Source organism: Brachyhypopomus gauderio, chromosome 13 (genome assembly GCF_052324685.1).
Source record: "Brachyhypopomus gauderio isolate BG-103 chromosome 13, BGAUD_0.2, whole genome shotgun sequence".
In the NCBI taxonomy this organism is placed as follows: domain Eukaryota; kingdom Metazoa; phylum Chordata; class Actinopteri; order Gymnotiformes; family Hypopomidae; genus Brachyhypopomus; species Brachyhypopomus gauderio.
The window spans coordinates 16962382-16987001 of NC_135223.1; the positions used below are offsets into that span (position 1 = coordinate 16962382).

General features: G+C 43.7%; 1 protein-coding gene across 2 annotated transcripts in view; it reads right to left on the minus strand.

Moving 5' to 3' along the window:
* The window catches only part of kcnh2b (potassium voltage-gated channel, subfamily H (eag-related), member 2b), a 153562-nt gene that overhangs the window by 114073 nt on the left and 14869 nt on the right, over positions 1 to 24620 (minus strand). For both annotated transcript variants that reach the window (XM_076971323.1, XM_076971324.1), the window contains exon 2: positions 24066 to 24296. In XM_076971323.1, coding sequence (XP_076827438.1) covers positions 24066 to 24296 — 231 coding nt within the window. The remainder of the gene's footprint in view (positions 1 to 24065; positions 24297 to 24620) is intronic.

Below are 24620 nucleotides of genomic sequence, written 5' to 3' on the forward strand. Positions count from 1 at the left end.
AACAAAGAGAAAGTTGCAGAAAGTCATTTGCCACAAAACCAGCATTTTGCAGACGGAGCAGAGCGTGGATCCTGAGTTCTACTGTTGAACAATGACAAAAAGCTTGTTGAGATAACAGCAGCCGATTCAAGGATACCACAAATATCTCTCAGTTTCATCCGGATCATCGAACACTTTGTTTCACCACTTTCAGTGAAGCGGGGTGGAAATGCACATAGTTTTGCACCAATAGTTCTAAAATGTTTCTTCTTATCAAATGGCATAACTTTATGCAAAGTAGCAGCTGAAAGACGAGCCCTCTTGAGTTACCGGTCTTCCATGCTGCATCCATCACTAGCTGCTTGTCAGTGTAGTAGGACAGGGGTGCAGGTGCTGGGCTAAGAGACAGTATGCGATGGGCTCCTTCATCATATTTGTTTCTTGTAACTGTTTCAATGTTCAAGAGATCAGAACGCGTTGTTGTGAAAAACCTGACTGTCAGGTCTCCTACATCCACAGGAATTCTGATCATTTTGATGCTCTTGCTTCTCTCTATGTATTCTCAATCACTGACATATTCAGCCATTTCTCACACCTGTATCTCCAGAATTTTCAGCGTTTTCCACCTGGATGGAAATCTCCTTTCAGCCTCAGTACACCACCTTTCATGAGTATTTTTTTTCTCCATCAGACTGAAGTATTTGTAACAGGATCCAAGTTTTTCATCTATCACTTGCATGTGATTTCTATTATGGCCAGGTGAAGTCTAGGGTCAAGTACTTGCTAGCGTCTGCTACTGACTGAAGAACCTGTAGGCCAGTTTCTGCACCTGATAAACTGAGCTTGCAGCATTCTGTCAGCAGTATTTATCAGAAAGTAAAGTAAGGAATCCAAGGTTCATATTAACCTATCACCTCTTCTTGTCAAGAAAAAGGAAAGATTTGGGTGATAAATGTTGAAAACATCTTTGAAGTGGTATCTCTGATGACACCAAGAGCTCCACAACCTACCATCTTGAAAAATCCAGATGCTCTTTATCTTTGCACTGTGCTCTTCTTCAGGTCTCGGGCCGCTGCCCCCAAGGAATAAAACCACTATAGCACAATATCCCTAGCGAAAGCCCGACTACCAGAGAACACACTCCCAGCTAGTCTTTGGCTTAGGTATTGACAGGTTCAAAGACCCATGCGATGAAGGTTACCTGCTCTTCAGCCCTGCTGCCAAGCCACTTCAGCAAGGCCTGTCATCAAAAAACGGCGACAAGCATCACGACTGATGAGCTTGGCACCTGCAGGGTAGGTCGAGAGAGGCGACAATTGGGCGATGATCGAGGGGGATTCCATTATCTGTCACATCCGACTCCTACAACTGAGTGTGATGAAGGTAGTTAGCAGCCAAAGAGAGAGTGCTTGAGACCCACGGCCCATGACTCAACTCCCTATATGCACTAACCATTCTAACCAAATTCTAACCAAATTCTAACCAAAAAGACCAGCTAACTAATGGAGTCCTGAGTCAGCCTATCATCTGTTCCCATCAGACAGAGGTCTTCCAGTAAAAGGCATTTAGCTGGAGACCATATAGCAATTGTGGTTTTAAAAGTTATCTGGTTACAGATCTCCTTCTCTCTCAGGGAGGGGTTGGTAAATGGAAGCTGCTAATGTGCCCTCCTCTATAAACACAGAGCAGCATGGGAACCAAAACACTATAGCCCATTTGTAATGTCTTCACTCTCTGAGCAGAGATGGCGAATAAGTCCTTCCACCTTTGTCAGAAAGAACGCGTATGGTTCCTGTTCAAAATGGCAGTAAATCACTCGAGTTTGTTGCACCCAGAGAGCTACAACAAATGTTGAACATGAAGTGTCTCTTTCTGATTTCTCTAAACTAATTATACCCCTCAGCCACCCAGGCAAATTAGATTAGGGCTGGGGATTAAAAATGAATGGGGATATCCAGCCAGGTGAAACAGTGAGACACGGAGCAGTGAGGGAAAGCAATTAGGAGAAACCATAGCCATGCAATGGTGTGTTCTGAGGAGAGACTGAGGCCTGGTAGTGGGTTTCAGTCCTGGAGCTGGAGTTACACACTGACCCCAGCCTAGCGTGGCCTCACCAGGGTAGACTCGTGCTGTCTGTGCACCCTCCCCTCTCCACCTCCCCCAACAGCTCTCCTCTTCTTCCATGTAAATGTTCCGCCAAGGGCAAGATAGAGTTCCCAAGGTCTCACGGTCTTTAGGGACGCCGTCCCGAGCTGTGCGTGTCTCCAGATTGCTGTTTTTCCTGCTGGCTGCCTCGGTGAGGGAGGCAGTGAGGTGCAGTTGAGGTGCCAGGTAGGCCAGCTAGTCTGTGTACACGTGCAGGGGCAATTAACAAGATGAGGCAGTCATCTGACACCAACCCACATATGTGGACACTGAGTTCACTGAGGCATGCCACATGTATAGAACTATGAGCAGCACCAAATCTCACATGGTAGAAGCAAAGACCCTGTGCAAAGTTGTACAAGTTCCTGGTGCTTCAGGCAATCTTTCTCCTGAAGGATGAAGCACTTGGCAGTAAAATTCAGAAATAAATATTTTGTTATTCTTAAGCTCTGGTAAGGCAAATGTAGTTTAAATACTTGCACACAAAGAAGCTCCCTTAAAAACAAAGACGAGCAAATACTGATGTGGCCGAATTTGCGCAATTTGCTGTCCAGCCGGTTAATCACAAATGTTAGACACAGAAAGTGCCAACGAGTACACACACTCTACTCTGTAATACTGATGCTCTGAAACCATGATGTGCAGAAGACATACACAGCGGTCATGAACTAAGTCTAAACCAGCCGGCCTGCTCAAAGCTATTATCACCACAAAGCACTTACTGGTGCACCCACACCACACACTCATCCTGGATAACCACACCCAATGGACTCACTCAAGAGCTAATGCCACAGTAAAAATAATGTACCTCAGCCATATCCTGACACACAACCTGACTACATCCGTCTCAAAGGACTGAGTCGACAGCCAATAAATTACACTGAAAAATTATCAGATAACAGTTTTACCACATCATTTTTTAAATTATTTTTATTCTTCGTTTAACTTATTCTTTCACATTTGTAAATATATTTTAAGAGGCTACATCCTTCAAAATGTTATGACATTATTCCATCAGTGACTATGCACAACATGGCAAAATGTTAAATTTTTATCCTGATGGAAAATAGGAAAAGCACTGTATTTTCTACATTTAATGCTGGCATGTCAACTGGAAAAATAGCCAATCTGTTGTTTGAAATGGAATCACTTCCACTGAAGCTAAGAATTAGCCACAGAGGATTAGTTCTCTAATGAAGATGGCCTGTCACAGCGATGCACTCCAAAACCTTATAATTCACCAAATAAAAAGGTCTAAATGTGAACGAACAGCCAGAGCAGGAGACCCTGCGATTTGCCATTAGACCCAGCCACTGACTACGCTTTAATGAGCCCCTATATTACAGAGGTGAATGGCCTGCTGAATAATTAAAGCCGAGGAATAGATGCAACATTGCCTCCTGTTTGATCGCTAGGCCATACAGACCAAAAGGCCTCAGTAAGATGGCAGCAGAAAACTTGCCAACACAAAAGGTGAATAATTTAAACCAGTACCACGTTATAGAGCCTTACCTAAACCTTCAGCTGGTACTCTTCTCAATCACCCTTACATAACAGCAAAGTGTGTTAGTCTAATGTGTAAATATGCTGCATTTTAGATAGAAATGATTGTGAGGTAAATCATTGTGCCTGTTGCCCTGTGGAAACGTCCTAGCCACCAACACTCTGCATAACTGTTTCATGTGTATTGGTGCACTTGTCTGTTATTACTATAGTGTAAGCACACTTCTCACAACATGTGATCGCACGACGTACTACAATTTCTGTCTCTTACTATTAGTCCAAATCCAATAGCCATTCCTAAGAAACAAAACAGAGATAAATAATGATGTGTTTTCCCTTGCCTGCCATAGCTCAAGCACTGAATACTGAAGTTACGTAGACCTCTGATTAGCAACCAGTCCAGAAAGACAAAGCAGTCCCGTGTGACACAGTCCCCCACCCCTTGCCTCAGTCTCTATTTAAAGCTAAGCATTACATTTAAAGCATGCAAAAAGACATATGATGCAATAACTGTACTAATGCTGTTTCACCCCTGAAGCATTTTAAATGAGTGTAAACACAAAATAAATAATGCCTACATATTTCAAAACTGCACCATATGCAGCCTGGGGAGTAGACGCTTTATTGGCAGATGAAGGCTTTTCATTTCCACATATAGCTTTTGTCAAGGTTTCTTGCACTTCCAGTCACCATTTAGGTTGATATTTGGCATTGTCATGCAGACATCACATCCAGAGAGCAGTAAGACATGCTGATATTCCCAGCGTCTGGGGAGAGGCAGTCATCAAACAGATAGCAATGAGAGCGGCTGCAGATCCATAGAGCCATGGCTGTAATACTCGGTGGAGAGCGTTCAATCGAAGGGACTATTAGACATTATGCAGGCCACACTTTCAAAACAAGACATCCATCAGTAAGCCCTCCTTCACTGAAAGAAGCAGAAACAGAATCAAGTGATTGCATTTGTGCACGCATGTGCATGTGATCATGTGTGTGTGTGTGTGTGTGTGTGTGTGTGTGTGTGTGTGTGTGTGTGTGTGTGTATGTATGTGTGTGTGACCTCATAAAGCAAAGCAAAGCTTGATAGGGAGAATACAATTTAAAGCAAGTGAGCACCCAAACAAAGACATATGGCAATGGAAACAGAACCAAGTGGCTGATCCCACCGTGAAATCTAGAACAGCACGGAGAGACGAGGGCAGACACGCTGTGATCGCCTCACACAGAAACACGTAGGCTGGATCGTGGAGCATGATAGGAGAGAAGAGATGAGAGAAGAGTGTAGATGAGATAAAGGGAGAGAAAGACAGAGGCAGAGAGACAGAGACACATAGAGGCTTTGAGGAGACATGAAACATTTTTTATCCTTTGTTCAATTCATAATATTTGAGTAATGTAACTACAAGTACTGGAATAATTAAAGAATAGTAGTAATGTGATGTACGGAATGTTCTAGTAAACAAAGCGGTTTTCTGAGACGTTAGTAATAATAAAGGAAGATTAAGGTAAACTTAAGGTTTAAAAGGAACAAAATGTTTCATTTTGTTCATATAGCTCACATGGTCATAAAGTCATTGCACCGCTTATGTCAGCGCATGGTTTGCGCCAGGATTTCGAAAGGTGTTCTATCTCTAGCCAGCAATTATTGAAGTGCAGTATTTGCATCTACGGTGGAGTATTTCCCTCAGGATTCCTCCAATTGCCGGGGGAAAAAGAGAAGATATTCGGGGGCATCTGAACACGCAGAAGAAAGATCCCAGTCTCCACACTGCCTAGTGGACAGCACCGCATTTGCACCAGTCATGCCCCTCATTAGTATAACTTGGAGAGTGATGAAATTTTATTTTTATATGTGTGTGCGTGTGTGTGTGTGTGTGCATATGTGCATATCCATCTGTGTGTGAATGTGTGTATTTTTGTGCATACATGTGTGTGTATGTGCATGCATTTGTGTGTGTTTTTGTGTATGTGTGTGCATTTGTGTGTGCATTTGTGTGTGTTTTTGTGTATGTGCGTGCATTTGTGTGTGCATCTGTGTGTGTTTTTCTGTATGTGCGTGCATTTGTGTGTGCATCTGTGTGTGTTTTTCTGTATGTGCGTGCATTTGTGTGTGCATCTATGTGTGTGTGTGTGTGTGTGTGTGCATGTGCTCCCCGTCAGCACGAGCAGCTGGTGAGAGACATGTCCATGGGTGGGTGGTGTGCAGGGAATGCTCATGTCCCTCTGTCCCCCGGCCTGGTGTACGGGCCTCCAGCTAGATGCATGCCACCGGCCCAAGGCTCAGACCCACACCAGCGTGGCCGGCTAAGGGCAGCGGGGCTAGATCCATGAGGGGTGCATAGGGCACGTGCTTGACTGATCTGTAGACAAATCCCACTGGGGCAGAAGCACCATGCTCATTAATGCAGCCCAAGAAAAGCCCATCCGGCTGACAGCCTCTTCCTCTCTCTTCATCGCTCTCGCTTTGCTTCTCTGCTTTGCGCTCTCGTGCCTGCATGCTCTCTCCCTTCAGTTCTCCACTCTATTCATTCCACTCCCTCCCATGCATTTCCATGTCTGCTTCCCTTTTCTGTCCTTCTTTCATGTTTCTCACCATCTCTCTCTCTCCATCCGTCTCTCTCTCTCTCTATCACACTTACACATCCTTCTTTGTTTGCTTTCTTCCTTAATTTCTCTGTTTCTCTTCAGTCCTTTTCTATATTTCCCACGATCCCTCTCTCACGTGAGCGCACCACCTCGCTCGCCCTCCGTCCGTCTCTCTCGCTCTGACATTTGGGTCTGCACTAATGCGTTATTTCCTTAGGCTAAGGCACACATGGAAAATGTCCTTGTTAATTATAAGGAAACAAACCTTATTCGGTAAATATGACATGCCTCGGACTGCTAATAGAAGCCGGCGGTTCTGAACGGATGCAGCGTGCCACTGCATCCTTCAGAATAAGTTACAAGTTCAGTACTGAAATCTTTTTTTCCACTTCACACCAAATACCCATTCTAAAATTGCCACTTACAACATGAACTGGCTATCTTCATTGTCTTCATAATTAATACGCAAAACACACACTGTACTCTAGTGTTGCATTTCAGGATCTGAAAGTAGCTTCTCATTCTGTCCAAGCCATTCTTCAGAGGGTTGCCCTGTGCTAACATAAGGCTAAAACGAAAGATAACAGATAAGATAGTCCCAGATAACAGCTGAACTGGAAGTTACCCTTACTGATGATACATGCCGTGAAAGAACTTTCTTAATATCTTGGACTGTAGATTAAGAGAAAAGACCACTTAAAGTTTACACTGAGAAACTGAAGTAGAACACTCCCATGTGTTTCCCCTTTAAGCATAAAGCCTACATTGCTTTTTTTTTAGCTATTAAGTTCTAAACTATCGTTAAGTTCATTTGACTTCAGTGTGCTCTTCAGATTCTGCACTGATTTTTTCACTGGCTACTATGACTCACTGATCAAACAGAATCAATGAATGTTCATCTCTTTAGCCTGTTATAACCATTCTCACATTTAGCGAAGAAAAATCTAATCTTATGTTAACACACTTATCGGTCAACTTACATCTTATCTGTCTACCAAAACTGGAAATAAAACATATTTTTAACTGCTTTTCTAAGATTGACTTCAGCTGCTGTACACCTGATGACTGAAATGCTTAGCAGAATGTAGGTGCTCTACTCTCCTGCTCACTGAAATGCTCTAGTACTGTGTTAGCATGGCGGTCATCTGTAGTGCAAGCCACCTTAAGGGTAGGACCAAAATAACACTAACTGCAGCTTGTAACTGTTGTACTGGAGAAATACTCTCCTTCTGTCTGTAATCACAAACCTCAAAAAAGCATCTGTTGAACACTCCAGCCTAATAACCAATTGTTTATGAGTGTCTTCTTAATATTATCTGTAAATACATACTGGCTCAAGAGCTGAGGTAAGCTTGAAGTACTCAACAAAAGCGGTAGACAGAGGTTCTGGTGTTTGCTGCTCAAGTCTCAGGACACCATCACCGCAAACTGCGCATTCCACCGCCTGTTGCTGAAGCCCTCCTGTCCTAAAGAACTCCTTCTTCTCATCTTTCTGCTGAACAGGGAATCACACACTTCAGTCGAGCATGTCTATGGAACACCATGTGTCTGTCTTTACAACCTTCTTGATCATTCAGCCTTACAGGTGACAGACAGGAAGACATTATTAGGCGTTTGGCAGAGATGATTTACAGCCCTCAACCATGGTAGTCGACATCATTCAGGTTATAAGTCAGTCCCCTCCACGTATGACACAGGATGTCATGTCAGAATATGACCCATGGACAAGAAGATTGTGGTTCCATACTGTGAATCATTCACCATTCATTGTATCTCCATCCTTCACAGTCATACAATTTCATCCAATATATAGAACCTTTGTTAAAAAAATCTATGCCTTAATTGGACACTACATATATGTCACATCAATTGGTTATTAAACCATGCTAAAGATACTATTTCCCATGGATGTTATAAACCCTATAAAAGTATAAAACATGAACTTTGCAGCCTTTGATATGTGACATTTGCCTTTATAGTTTAGGGCAGATCCTGGTTTCATTTGAAGTGTTGTTTGGCCTTGGCCCAGAGTTTGACCCGTGGTGCGTAAACAGGTGGGACATGCATGAATGCTCAGTCCCCTCCTGCCTCTCCGTTACACCACACAGAGCAGTTCAAACGTGGGCAGGGCAGGAGGCCAGGGAAATCCCCTCTGTCACTGTTTAGTGACTGACAGACACACACACACACACACACACACACACACACACACACATGCATGTATACAAGCACAAATTGGTTATATGATGCACACACCTTACTGACAAAATGTCCATAAATCCCTCTCAATTCCCCTGTCCCTCCCTCTCTCTCTCTCTCTCTCTCTCTCTCTCTCTCTCTCTCTCTCTCTCTCTCTCTCTCTCTCTCTCTCTCTCTCTTTCCCTTTAAATCTCTCTAACTACTATGTATGCCAATTCCTCCTTCCAGCTCCCTCAATCTCCAACTAGATATCAATCCTGTATTCGTCTGCCTTCCCACCTGGTTTCTGTGGGCGGTGAGGGAGACTCTTGTAATCTGGTCTGAAATCAGGTCCAGCTCTCCAACATCACTACACCCACTGCAAACTTCCCTGCTGACCCTTCAACCTCTGAGAGGACCCACACAGAATAAAACACCCTAACAGAGGTCTAGACACTTTGGCTCTTGACTGTGACAAAGCCTGCCTTCCTCAGCATCCCCTTCCTCCTAGTGACTAACATCGCAACGCAATGATACTGGCTTCCTAGTTCTAACCTTATTCATCTGAATCCTGACCCTGACTGTTATTATCTGGCTTGCGATTTCAAGCACTCTGTCTAAGAGAGGGTATCGCCTACTGCAAGTGGACAAAGAAAGTGCGCATGAAACCTGAGGGCTCTACGTGGCAGAGGCATGATAACCATCTCGGGTGTGCGGAACAGGCCGGCCAGCCAGTCAGTGGTCAAAAAGCAAAACCTCAGCCTCTGTGTCAGCTGACCTTAGAGCACACTTCACTTCATCAAGGTCATCGAAATCTTGTGTGGACACCAAGATGAAAACAGATAAGAGGATACCGTCTTGCTAAGATCCTGACATAAGATACGACAACAAAAAACCACATCCTCATGCCATATGGCACCTTCCTGTAAGTCTTCGAGGTTGAGACTTTTTTTTCTCAGCTTGGTGTGTGGTTTCTACGGAAAGTGGGCAATGGTCACTTAAGCAACCATTTCCACAGTTACCAGGATTTTGTGCATGTTTGGAGCCTGATGAAATGGATGGTGTCATTCTACACTGCTGTCTTACACACACACACACACACACACACCCCTGCCATGCCCAGGCTGTAAGAGCACAGCTGCGTCATAAGTGACCCTGCTCCTCAGAGAAGGGCCCCGCCACACCTCCACCGTCTCACCTCAGGACCTGGCAACTAACACAAGCTGCCAATCGCCTCAGGAAAAAAACTGATTTTATTCAAATCTGTGGAAGTTCATCCTGTGATTTTACCTCACAAAGCCAGAGCCATGAGTCACAGCAAAGTGTGAACGGCAGATGCTGAAGGCTTGCACTGAATCAAAGTGGCCCAACGAGCCCATTATAGCAGCACTTCTCTCTTCCTCTGTCTCCACAGCGCTCTCGTGTGCTGCTTGGCCCTCATCCTCTCTCCTCTTGTCCTCATTAGCAGTCTGAACTTCTGCAGCTCAAGCTTGTTTTATGAGCTTCTGTCACTATCAGTTTTTCTTATTACTGGCCTATTATGGTAATGTAGCATTAACGGAGACGAACAAAACCTGATGCTAACACACACACACACAAACACAAAAGTGTGTATGGCTGGGCGCACACACATATACACTCATACACATATACACCCACACACACATACACCCCTCCTCGACAATTTGGTTGTCAGGGCTCCATTTTGGCTCCATTCCAGGGGACAGTTGCAGTGTGTGGGCCCGGGGTTTTGCTCTTCAGATTGTACACTGATCCTCCCCAGCAAACCACAGATGAAGCTCATCCATTCTTCTCCCCATGCCAATATACAAACACACACAGCCGCCCACTGCAGCTGCAATTTTCCTTACAGGAAAATTAATGGGGCAAGACACATAAATCCTTTTAAAAATACTTGTTTAAAGCATCTTACAACCAGAAAAAAGAATAAACACCAGCCACTCAATTACTGCTGAAAATAAGAATATTTAGTGGGTTGTGGCCAGAAATGATTCGCAACAGCTCAGTGGTGTTGTGAAATGCATCTCCAGGTGAACCTGAAGCGTTTGGTGCAGAAATGAGGTTTGTTCACCACTGCAGCCTCCAGGGCTACATTAATCCTCAGCCTGAAACCCTGAACCTGATCCAGCACCATGCAGATCTCACACCTACTCTCCCTCACTCTCATGCTCAATCACTCTTTCTCTTTCTCTCTCTTTCAATCCAGTTCAGGTAAATTCAACTCAGCAATGCTTTATTGGCATGAATAAGTTACATTATTGCTAAAACAAATTATAATAATCAAGAAAGGTGAAATAGGTATAACAATAATAAAAGAAAGACCTTTATCTACAAAAAATGCATCCAACAATGAAGTCAACTAAAGGTGGGGGAATTACTGGTTGTCTGTTAGGCTGTGACAAGATACTACAAATATTTACTGCTTGCATAATCAGCCCACTCTTTCTTTTTGGTCTTCTCTCTCTCGCTCTCTCTCCCTCATTCATTTAAAGGTAGCTTTAATGGCGTAGCTGTGTCAGGTACAATTTTTCCAGAGCAAACAGAGTTTGAAGCCGATGATACTTTGTGAAAATAATGTCTTTAGGTTGGAATTGATGATGGTGGTCATAGTAAAATGATAATCAAAATTTGTAAAAATGTGACACTAAATCAGCATAAACTAGATAAAACAAACCCAGAAATAATAACAGTATTTACAGAATATAGGTAATTCTTACATAAAGTGAGAGGAATGGTGGGTGTACTAGTGTAGAGTCTCTCAGGCTCTGACATGATGCCACATATTTTGCAGTGAGAGGTGCTGTGTTTCCTTCTTCGAGGACACAATTAGTAGTTTTCTCTCTCTCTCCCTCCCTCCCTCTCTCCCTCCCTCTCTCCCTCCCCTGGAAACCCTCCAGGTGAAGATCTCTCAACAGAAAGCCCCGGTGTGTAAATGGATACCTGTGAGTGGATCGCTTGCTGGAGATTTCTATCACAAACATGACGCTAGTGCTGTTATCTGGTTAGCACTAGTGCATGTGCACACCCACAACATACACTCACACCCACACACACACTCACACACAGCACAGATATTGTGGTGTTAAAGAGCAACGATGAAGGGGATTCCACATACATAAAGAGACACAGAAGTTAGGAGATCAATACCTGAGATCTGTGTGTATCATTTATTGGGGTGACTTCTTGAAACATTAATAAAATAGATGTTAATTAGGAAGGAGCTTGAATTTCCAGTGCATGGCTGCAGGCAGAAAGCCTGGATTACCTGGAAAACATCTTATGTGGTCTTGTTCCATGCAGTTCTCCTTTCATTTCTCAGATATGTTCTCTTCTAAAATGTAACGTGTCCTTGAGTTTGTCAATGGCACAATTTAAGTCTAACCTATTATTATGATTATTATTTTCATTATTATGATTATTGTTATTATTGTAGTCATTATTATTGTTGTTGTTGTTGTTGTAAGTAATCTGAGAGTGTTGCTCAGACCAGCTCTTGACCCTCTGTAGTTCGCGTCTCAGAAGACACAGCTGACAACACTGTGAGGATGGTGCTCTTCAACCTCTCCAGTGCAATCCACGTATACATCTGAAAAAATGGATCAGGGGTGGAGCTGGATTCTCTGGTGGTTGTGGCAGGAGGAAGGACTCTCAACAAGCCATTAGCCATACCAGACATCAACTATAACACTATAGCTGGACAACCAAAGAAAAAGCTTTAGTGGAAGACTGATTACCTATATGTCTAGGTTTTTCATCATGAAACAAAACTTGTCACTTTACTTTGTAAAAAATGACAATATATGAAGTGTAAAGTGTTTATTTCATTTTGTTGTTCAAGATAAATGGGGCTAATGTCATAACAAGCAGTAGCTGGATTATTATAATGCAGCAGGTGTATTCTGATTGCTTCTTGAAAAGGTGCTTCATGATTCCTTGGAAACAGGCCTAAGCAGAGCAGTGATGACTTGGAGGCAGCAGCTGTTTGGACTTCTGACGAGCAAATATAGAAATGAAGATGACCAGAGGTCATGCTTGACCTAGGTATAAAATGTCAAACAGTATGCTATTGTTTTACAGTACTGCTTTCTGGAGGCCTCTTTGCACGGCTAGCCCTGAGAGTATGGCATCATGCCACTGCAGCGCTGCTAGAGCTGTCTGTTAGTATCTCCTGCTGTCTCGACCTTTGTGTCTCAGCCATCGCGAGTGACACCAAACTAAGTGTCCCTTGAAGTCGGCAGACTTTATTTGAGACAACAAGTGACATTTGAGGTGGCGGGGGGGACAAGGCTGGGCAGGCCTGGTCCCGGGGCTCGTGGGCCAGGCTGGGTCCCTCTCCTGCTGGGTGTGATGTGGGAGTGAGGAGGCAGCCACAGCTTTGGTTTAAAGGTCACCACAGAGGCACAGGAGCCTGAGCTATAGCTGCCTGCGTGCACATAGTAAATACAGCTAGGCCAGGAATGGCCAACATGTAGGATATGTGTGTGTGTGTCTGTGAGAGAGAGAGAGGGAGGGAGGGAAAGAGAGAGAGAGAGATGCACGTGTGAGTGCATTTTTATGCCAGTCGTTTTACTATCTATTAGGATTAATAGGTATATGCTTGGTATTTTTCGCTTAATCAGCTAAGCACATGACCGTAGCAGCTCTAACAGCTTGGCCTGTATATTGAGTCTCATCTGATTCCAAGCACTATATTTACTTAACAGGAGGACATAAAGCCATAGAGCAGAAAATAACAGAGAAATACTGAAGAACGCTTAGGATAACGCTTCATAACAATCAAGACGTAATTAGTCCGGGCTTTACTGAATGTAATAAAATAGACAGTCATATATTTGCATTGATTGGTGACATCTGGGTTATGCTTATTAATGGTATTAGTCTGAGAACGGAAATCCTACTGCACACAGGTGTCCATGGTGATGAGGGAAATGTTGCTTATAGAGCTTAATGTATGGCACCGTTCCTGACTCTGTGTGTGTGTGTGTGTGTGTGTGTGTGTGTGTGTGTGTGTGTGTGTGTGTGTGTGTGTGTGTGTGTTAACCAGAGATTTACTTTGTAAAAATTAAAAAAAGGAAGTGTGAGAAGAACATCTGTAACATCTGAACATCTTCTTGCTTGTCCTGATTCAAGGTTCACACATAATTCTTAATGGTTTCCTTCATCTCTAAATTCTGCATCGGCTCTTCCTGTTTGTCACACAAACACACCCACACACACACACACACACACACACACACACACACTGATACATAAACAAATACCCACACTCACATTCATACAGACGCATGCACACAGTCAGTTAGATACTGTGTTAGTCTGGGTGGTGGCTGAGGGAGAGATGAGCTGTGGGTAGGAGAAGTGGTAAAAACTGCCTGGTGACAAATCGTCCTTCAAGGGCCCATGGATGCAGTGTCTACGGGTTACACCGCCAGGCCCCGCTATCAACCAGATATCAAGATAAAATGGCTCCAATAACAGGAAAGCAAACATCAGGCAGAGAAGAGATGAAGGAGGTCAGAACAGTGGGGTAGACTCAGCTCCACATTCAGATCCAGCTGACGGTAAACACAAACGCACCCAGTGCACACAGAGGCATACAAGAGGACTAAGATCAGTAAGATCCAGCAACCACACATCCAGCAAACTGTAAGCATGGGGCCGCCCTAAGGCTGCATACTGAATCCTCTTCTGTGTTCCCTCTTAACGTATGATGGTGGCCAAACTAAGCTGAACTCGAAGTGCTGATGTAACGCCAAAGAAGCCCCAGCGGCGTCTGCATTGTGTTAGGCCGTTGAAGACGGTGGGACCAGTGCGTCAGCCCCTCGCCCTGGCCTACAGAGAACTCGCCGGAAGCTTCCTCACCACGGCATCACATCAAATCTTCACAGCAAGTCATCCAGACTGCAGAGACGATCACTCACTCTTCCCTCCCCTCCATGGACACACCGTACACAAAGCACCACGGGACGAGGGCACGAAGCATCCTGAAGGACGGAAACCACCCAGCTCGTGCTCTCCTTAGGTGGAATACTGTCAAAATACAGGCTCACACATCACAGAGCAAACTGTAATAGCACTCACAAAGCGCAGTTTCACAATTGCTTTGTTCCCACATCAGCTGGACCAATTGCACGGGACATTAAAACCGGAATATTCAAACAGAACACAGTTCCAGGAGAGTACATTCTTCACAGCGTCATATTGGCACACTGCACTTTTACACATCCTGGAACACTTGAACGCTCACTGTATGCATAACATCTTGTTGACATCTTGCACATACCTTACTAAAATCATTCTAATACCTTGTATAGTTAGTATCTTTTATAAATGTGTTGTATTTTATTATTATCTTTTATAATTTTTTTTTGTACTTCAATCTCAAACCGAATTCTATTCCATTCTATTCTATTCTCCCAGAACATTAATATCATTAGATTTGCTGATGATGCTACATCATTGGACCAATCACAGAAGATGATCATGGCTGATCAATTTTGCTGATGATACTCAATCCTTGGACTGATCACTCTAGGGATGAGACAGCATACAGGAGGGAGCTGGCAGATCTGCTGGATCGGTGCCAGGACAATTTCTCTCTGAACACGAACAAGGAGGATCCAGAGAGGGGAGAGCTGCACACACCGCTGCACAAAAGTGGAACAGAGGTGAAAAGGTCGTAAGCCTTCAAATTCCTTGATGTCTACATCAGTGAGGATCTCACCTGGTCGCACAAATCAAAGCATATAATCCAGCAGAACATTGAGAAAATTTGGCAAACCAACCAAAATCCTCAACAAATTCTACAGAAGTATTTCCGAGTTCTATCTAGTCCTGACCAATAGATTTTATTTTCATCGCTACCACGATATTAAGTAATAAACATATCGCAAATGACGTGGTGAATAAGAAAACGTGCATGGCGTGTGTAAATTATACTATTTTTCTTATTTAGCCTATCAGATTCAACATTAATACCATTTGTCTAATCATATTATGCTCTAAATAGCTATTAACAGCCCTCTGAACGCCACCTGTGGGTTAATATGCTCTTCTCTTTCTAAACCTTTTATTTTCTGAATGTTTTCGTACTCATACATGTAGTTTTATGTTCAATAAAATTTTTGTTTCCTTTAATTCTTTCAGTTGGTGACTGGCATACAGGAGAAATTAAACTTGTCCTAAATTTTTTTAATTATCTTTAAATTCACATTTTTAAAATTGGTTGGATATCCATGTGAAATTTGTTCAATATTATGTGATTCACTGTGAGCAGTGTTCTTATTAACATCTAATATGCAATTGTTCATTTATCACAAGTCATATCAACATAGTGTTGGACACTGTTATGGCACATTTGTTTGTTTTTTAATCATATAGCTCTACTTCTAACCAGTGCCATCACCGTCTGGTATGGTGACCGTACCGCCCAGGTCAGGAATGCATTCCCAGCATGTGATCACACATTGAGCACAGCTCATTTCTGGACCACCCCTCCCTGCACTACAGAACATTAACCATGCCGGGCTCATCATGAGGACCCATGACATCAGGGACAGTACACGTGCCCTCAAAACTACCTCTGCTCTCTTCTGCTATCAGGTAAATGCTATAGAAGTGTGAAGGCCAAGACAACAAGACTGAAAAATAGCTTCAACCCGCAGGCAGCGAGCGGCTCACACGCTGCCTCTTCCCACCACACACCTCTTCTACTGAAGTCTTTAAAGGCTCACACACTGACCTCTTAACTCGACACAGACCACAATAGTAGTAGTAATAGTAGTAACAGCACCTGCTACAAAATGCTGTTTTGCACATTGTTTAACACACTGAAAAATTGCACTATGACTGCTGTTCCTTGCAATTTGCACCAGCAACGTTTTAACTATGTAACAATACGCATAATGCACACACATGCTGTCTAGTTTTGTAGTTTCTGATTAGTGTATGAAGTATATGCAAAGTAAGGGTTTTATCATATAACTGTTTGTTTATGCTATACATACGGCAATGAACTCTTTGAACTATTTAACTAAGATGGTCAGAGATGGTCTCACATTGGCCATGGTCACATCACTAAACCACAGGGCTCTTTCTTCTGTTTTATTGCTTGTCCCTGTATGTCCCTCAGGACACGTTAAAGGCTTAAATGATCAAACCTGTTTCAAAACTCCTGCTAGATATAATATTGTCATTGTAATATTATTTTTAGAACAGTCTTTGCTGTGTTGTGCTGGGACTTAAATTGGCAGACTCCAATGCCCATCTGTCCTGAGTGCTATAATCTACCCAGTGTGCAGTGGGGAGAGAGGGGCTCATAAACACTGGGCAGAAAATGCTGCTTCACATTCATTAGCCTTGCTGATTAATGATTGCTTCCCTGGTGGACATCCCTGTCAGTTTATTGCCCATGAATTAAAGTCACCCATTCATACATTTCCTCATTTTCCTTTGATGCGCTCGAGCTGTAAGCAGGAAAGTGCATGGGGAGATTTGCAAGCTATTTGCATGAGAGCGGAGGCGGACCATGAAGCAGCATCCACGTCACTGGAGGCCCAGCAGTGCTGTCATCACAGGGGGAGGAGCTGAAGTGAGCAGAGGGTGGAGCTTCTGCCTTACCGGCCCATGTCACAATCGCTTTGCCAGCCCTCTCTTTCCTGCCTTCCTCTGGACAATTCCATATGCAAATGGAAGAGGTAGAAAGCTTTTCACACAGTGACAAGCCTGTGTTTAATTCATTATAGGAGAGAGAGCGAGAGAGAGAGAGAGAGAAAGTGAGAGAGAGAAAGTGAGTGAGTGAGTGAGTGAGTGAGTGAGTGAGTAAGTGTGATAGGACCTTCACTGAATCCTGCAGTGGTTTACTAGCAGCCATTAACAAAAAGCAGAAGTGCTTTAAAACGCACGACATAATAATAATAATAATAATAATAATAATAATAATAATAATAATAATAATAATAATTAATAATAAAAAAAATCAATTATTTGGAACACTGGAATGATGAAAACTAAAACAGAAATTCAGCAGATCATTTTACTGTCAGGGATTAAGATCAAGCTCTAAATCAAGTCCAGGCTCAAAGACCACAGTTCAGTCACTGAGAAGGCCAGACGACTGCCAAAAGAGAAAGGACAGGTGAGACAAGAGACCGACGCACACTTTCCTTTTCACCGTCACAAAATCAACCTAACAAGAGAAACTTATACAATCCAACTAAAACACTTAATATCAAGTTTTGAAAACAAGACAAAATGTGAACTCATACTTGGAAAGGGAGAGAGCCCCACTGATAGCGGAGGCACTCACAATTCTACACCACAAGACTACACTTATAAGCCCCACTCCTTCTCAGCTAGTTTTGTTTTCTTGGTTTTACTGCTGTCATCAATGTGACTATTTGTTTCGCTTTTTTGAACAAACACTATTCCTAAAAACACAATTTAGTGTGCTTTGGAATTACTGTAGCCTACATGAAACATGTACATTATCCAAAAAAGTTAACTCACCTGAGGAAAGGAATCCCTTATCCAGTACACATCCCTCCCCTTCAACAGCACACATTCAATATACTGTAGAAAAGCTTGTTCACACCTGTCAACAACTCAGCCGGTATGTCCCACAAGTACGTGGGCCTTGTTTTGTCTGTGAGAGGGAGCATGCAAAATTAGTTTGAAATGCATCACGTTGCAGCTTTTTGCAGACTAGAAGCTTCTGGTAACCTTATCACATCATGTCTGTTTCACTCAAAAAGAAGCTTTAGTGCAGCACGGCATCTCCGGCATCTGGATGTATTCCAGCACCTAAAACCCCATTATCTCACCACAGCATTCAGACAAGCAGCTAGCCAATTAACTCTCACACCATGCTTCTCACTTCTTAGCACTCTTAAACACCTATACTAGAAGGGAAGAGTGAAAGAGACGAGTTGCTTTAATTAGCGTGTGCGCACGTACACTTGTGTGTGTTTGTGTACGCTCACGTGTGTGACTTCACATGTGTGTGTGTGTGTGTGTGTCTACCCTCCCTTGTGTTTAGTGAGCAAGCGCGGCTTCATTGCGTGTGTAATGAGGCAGCCAGCCAGCAGCCCCAGCATCTAGAAATGCTGCCGAGATTCATTATCTGCCTGTCTGCTACGAGGACTCACGTCCAGCACAACACCGCTCACCTCCATAGAATTAAAGCTTGGGTTTTAATTTGATCATGACTTTGAGATTAATTTTAGTGTTGGTTTAAATAAAAACTTATGGCTTAAGTAGATTTGGAGCAGTCATGGTCTGGTGGTTTGGGGAACTGGTTTTGTGATCAGAGGGTTGTGGGTTTGAGTCCCAGGTCCTAGGATTCATGGGCCCAAGGCCCCTCTATAAGGGCTGCCCACCACTCTGGGCACGTGTGTACCACAGCCCCCTAATGATGCTTGTGTGTGTGTTCTCACTGCACAGATGGGTACATGTGGAGGACTCATTTTGATTGGGGTGAAAATCACAATTCACAATATGCCAACTTAGATTTTGCATGTGTATTTTTAGTACTAACAACCAGAAAATGTTTGGTTGTGGTTGTTTGAGATAAGCAAGTGAGGAATTGCACTAAAATAAAGATACGGAGAACTGGTAGAATGAAATGAAAATGATCTAGACAGACACGATAACCTTTTCCACTGCTCCTTTGAGTGAAGGATGTATGAAAGATACAAATAATATTTGAACATGGTGTCCACTGAGAGTGTGTGTTAGAGTCCAGAGAGTGTTTGGATGAGTCCAGAGTGTGTGCTGGAGGGTCCAACTACAGACCAATTTCATCATATCTTGTCCTCGCCCAATGTATGCGACTGGTGTTTATTTACCTCAGTTTCTAGCGTTGCCTCGGCATTTCAGCATGATGGATTCTCGCCGGTGTGTGATTGGTTGTCTGTAACGTAGCTGTTTTAACAATTGTAAAGCGCCTTGGGTATTTAGATAAATTGAAACATTCATTCATTCATTCATTCATTCATTCTCCTCTTCCCGTTTTGATCACAATTTAAATCCTTGCGTTAGATTAGCTACGTGTTGTGCTAAAACATTTGTTAGCGAGCTAGCAACAATACTCCGTACTAAGTAATCCACTGGGTGAACTGTGGGTGTTTTGACTGTCTTGGTGAATGTGTTGCAGGGAGTCGCACACAAGTGTGAACAAAAGAGCAAGAGTTGTCACACTCCCACATGCCTCATCAGTCTGGAGCTCTTCATCAAAGGGAAGAAAAATATGAAAGATCATCAGTGAACATATGGATTCCTATCACATCCAAACACAAGGACAATGGATGTAGCTGGACAGAAGCTTGCTCTCATAACTTACAACTGCTGTGTCCATGCCTTCCAATGGAGTTTTCCATTAGATGATATTGTTTGCTTATCCCACTGGAAAACATTGTTCACTTTTCGTAGCTACTTGTTACAAATGGTGAGGAGAAAGGAAAAATGCATGCAGCAGCAAGCTGATAATCTGCAAAAGCAAATGATCTGAAAACGCAATATTGCTGATAATCCAGAGCACAAATGCTGAACGTTCTTGAGAGAATCTGTCTAGAAACATAGTACAGGGTGAACTTTAAAACTCCTGGCATGAGTATTTCAGTAATGCAGCAAATTCTGGAAATGTCAGTGAGACTGAAGAGTTCTGTTATATACAGGATGTCTGGTCTTGTCTGTGAAGAAACTGAGATGCATGATGGGGTATCAGAACACTTCTGGAGCTGATGTCAGCATCCTCATTGTTCTGAGCTATATCACAGCCCATTGTATCACACAAAGGTACATATGCACATGTGTGCGCGCGCACACACACACATGCACACATACACAGTAGAGTAGGACTCTGCTATTGTAAGCCATTTAACACTAACAATAGCCCTCTCTCTCATAGCAGTCTGCCCTAAATAGAGTTCATTCAGTTCCAGTCAGCTGCCAACTCCTCTGGTTTTAACAGGACTGATCTGCTTGTCTGACAAAATCAATAACTGTGAATAAGATAAACCAGCACATTTCATTATGACAGACAGAACTGTAGGCCATCCATTGACAAGGTGGGCTTATCGGATGTCTCCTAATAATGGCTCAGGATAAAGTGTAGCTCCAGACTGGGCAGCTAAGGAGCCAGAAGAACAGGGGGCTTGATGGGTTTGGGAAAACGAAGAGGCAGGTGTCCTGGCTGCAGATGGTAATCTCCACCCTGCTACTTAAGGAAATGAAAATCACTATTCCTAGGCATCTGGTGCTCCATCGACTGATGAGAAGAATCTGCCGGCCTCCTTTGACCCCCAGGTCAGGGGGTTAAAGTCTCTACAGGGAAAAGGATGGTTGAGATGTGTGTAGAAGTTTGTGAGCAACTGACTGGGACTGCTACTGACAACAATAAAATACAAATATTTTAATTTAGTAAATAAATATCCCATTATGACCAGAGATTTTATGTGGCTTTTATTATAAAATTGCTTTTATTATATTTTAGGGCTAATGTTTGATGCTTGTCTTTCATATGCTGAACACTATTGATCAGAACTAAGCCTAGATCAGAACATCTATCCTGGAACTCTTTTTATGATTTAAAGAGCATGATGTTAATCTGTACACCATGTATCATGGTTCCAGGCCGGCAATTAGAGGATGCAGAGAGAGTGGCACTCAGAGGTCAGACAAGCAAAGAGCCGCTTATGTCCCGCCTGGGAAAGATCTTGGCCCAGGCATGGATCACAGCAGACCCATACGTGGGCTCACACATGACCTGAGCCAAAGAATAGGACACATCCTCAAAGACCTGGAGGTGTTAGGTTCTCAGCTGTGGCCCATCGTTACCTTACAGTGACACACACACACACACACACACACACACACACACACACACACACACACACACACACACACACACTCCCTCTCCCCTCTCACTTTCACAGGTACTGCATCTACAGTGGAGCTCAGCCTCGGAGTGATTGATTAAGCGCCGGTCCGATCAGCAACGGGACAGCCGAGTACGAGAACTGTTCATCCATCATTGTGAAGGCTGATGTCAGCGTGCTGCTCACCAGATGAATGGATGCAGAGGCATGAAGGAGAGGAAGAGAGAGTAAAGGAGCAGTTTTCACTTCTTCTTCCCCTCATTCACCAACAACCCCCAAACCCCCCATCCCACTCTTTACCCACAACCAGAGGAGCAATTGGAGTCCCTTGTTACGAAGCCCATGCTACAAAGCTGTGTTTCCCATTGTGCATTATGCATGAGGAATCGAAGTGTGTTCCAATACTGGAGTCTAATTCTACACCGTGTTTATGTGTGTGTGTGTGTGTGTGTGTGTGTGTGTGTGTGTGTGTGTGTGTGTGTGTGTGTGTGTGTGTGTGTGTGTGTAAATGCATATGTGTGCATGCTGCGCTTCTATGTATCTCTTGGGTGCATGTGTTTGCATATGTGGATGTGATAGGTTCAACTAAGGGGAGACATACCAGGGGGTGCTAGAGTGTTACTGAAATTGTTAGAGAGAGAGAGAGAGAGAGAGAGAGAGAGAGATGGAGGGAAGGAGAGAGAGATGAAGAAAAAGAGAGAGAGAGGGAAAGGGAAGGAGAGAACTTGGTCATGAGATAATAAGACATATGGGAGTGCGGCAAACCTCCCATGGCCTGTGATTCCTCACACAAACACCAGAGCAGCTTCGTATCCCAAAGAATCTCATTCAAAGCCAAAAGGCACACACTCACACACAGACACACACACACAGCCACATACCCCCACAGATTACACACACATACAGACCACATATACACAAATACACACATACATACACACGCATACATACACACACACAAGCACACAAGCACGCACACACACATACACACACAATCATGGTAACCCTGCACTTACACTGCACACAGCCAATGAAAACCAAATCAGGTTTTGGCAGCTCCTTGTATCCTGTTCTAACCATAATGTTTGCAAGGTGCGTTACATCAGCCTCAAATCATTTCAATCTTCTATTATCTTGACAAATATATCTTTAAAAGGTTTGCCAGCTGCAAAAGTAGAAAGTAGAAAGTGTAAAACCTTCACCTTGACGCCACGACTCAGGCGAGTGCCATGAGCAAACCTTAAACTGGGTCACGTCACACACTGGGGCTTTGGCTTAGCCAGCTGCTGGAGGAGCTGGGTACTGCATGTACACCCTCAGCTCAGAGAGGAACCTGTGGAAACTAGAATGGGTGGTGCAGAGTCCGCCACTGCCATTCAGAAGAGAGGTAGAGGAGAAGCTTCTTTATTCACACACACACACACACACACACACACACACACACACACACACACACACACACACACACACACACACACACACACACATGCACACATACAAATTAACACACACACACAAACACTGGCACATCTAGTCCCGCCTCCAACTGTCAGCTGTGTCTCTTGTTTCCTGGTTTCTTTGTTCCATGTGCTTCTGTTTACGTTTCATGTGTGTTGTCATTTTGGCTGGTCCCTGCTGTCTATTTGTTACCCCGCCCCTTGTTAATCATTGTCACCTGTTTCTTGTTTGGTCCCCTTGTTATCCCAGTGTATTTAAGCCCTGTGTGCTTGGTGCGTCTTTGCTGGTCTTTGTTTTGTATGCAACCCCCTGGTTATAGTATGCTATTCCAAGTTACAGTATATGGTTCTCTAGTTAGTGGTTGTGTGGTTTATGTATTTGTATATTCAACCCAGTGTCTTTTGAGTGCTTATTCTTATTTATAAGTTCACTGCTTGTGTTGTATGTTTGGTCTATGTCTATTGTTTAGCTTATATTTTGTAGCAAATATGTCTTAGCCCATAGTTCATGTTAGTCATGTCTCTGTCTTAGAATTACCCGGCTGCATGACCTTGGATTGTGTCCATGATTAGGACTCTGGATTTGCCCCAATTAAATCTCACGCCTCTCAGCATTTGTGTCCACCCTCTTTTCACAGAACACTGATGGCAAATACACACACACACTCAAACATACAAACACATATACACATACACACACATGCACACCCACTGGGGACATGCAGCTGTGTTGTTCTAAATTGATTGATCATTGTTCTTTCTTTGTGCGATTGGTCATTGGTCCCACTAGGCACTGTGGTGACAAATGGTGACATTTACTTTGTCTAATAGGTTCCTGCAGGTATTTGTTTTTTTATCAATGAAATAAACCTTTTCAATAAAATAGACTCTGCTAGGTCAATCTCTCACTCTCTCTGCAGACTCTCTTTCTCTATCTTACTAACAAGTCAACAGTTTTCTTCCAGTTCTGTCTCTGGCTTGGGAAGAGGAATAAGATTTTGGATCAACTCTCATGACTTAGCACCCGACTAGAACAATAGCAAGTGACCTGAATCCATTCCCAGAGCAGGATACGGCTCCTGCTCCACTCTCCTCCCTGCTCTCTGTTCTAGGAGACAGCCCAGCCAGCAGGCAACGTCCTGCCCAATACACCCTCTAACATCCTCAGGGACACAGTGGCAGGGTACCCAGTTAAGCTTTCACGTTTCAGCAGGCTGAACTGCTGCCACGCCATACATCACACGCGAGGATCACTGAATCTGTCATATGAATCAGCATTAGTCACTTCCTGTCCCAGTGGAAGTCATCTGGGCTGTCCTACCGTCTTTTCTGTAGAGTGTGATCTCCACTTTCCTCTCCTCAGTGCCCAGCAGCGCCTGGGCCATCTGTGCAACGTCCAGGCGCTTGGTGTGCGGCCCATACAGGAAGTTACACGAGCACGGCCTCTGCATGACCTCCGCCCGCGTGTAGCCACACATGTGACAGAAGCCATCGTTGCAGAAGATGATGGCGCAGTTCTCCACACGTGCATTGGCTATGATGAACTTCCGACCTGATCAGAGAGAGCAAACGAGAGAGAGAAAGGGGAGAGAGGAAGAGAGGGGGAGAGAGAGAGAGAGGGAGAGAAAAGGAGAAGGGGAGAGAGGGGAAGAGAGGCAGAGAGAGAGAAGGGGAGAGAGAGGAGTTAGAGAGAGAGGGGGAGAGAAAAGGAGAGGGGGGAGAGAGGAGTAGGAAAGAGAGAGGAGAGAAAATGAGAAAGGGGAGAGAGAGAGAAAGAGAGAGAGAAGAGAGAGAACAGTAGAGAGGGGGAGAGAAATTGTGAAGGAGAAACAAAAGAAAGACATGAATCTGATTATGGCTCACTCTGGTAGTTTGC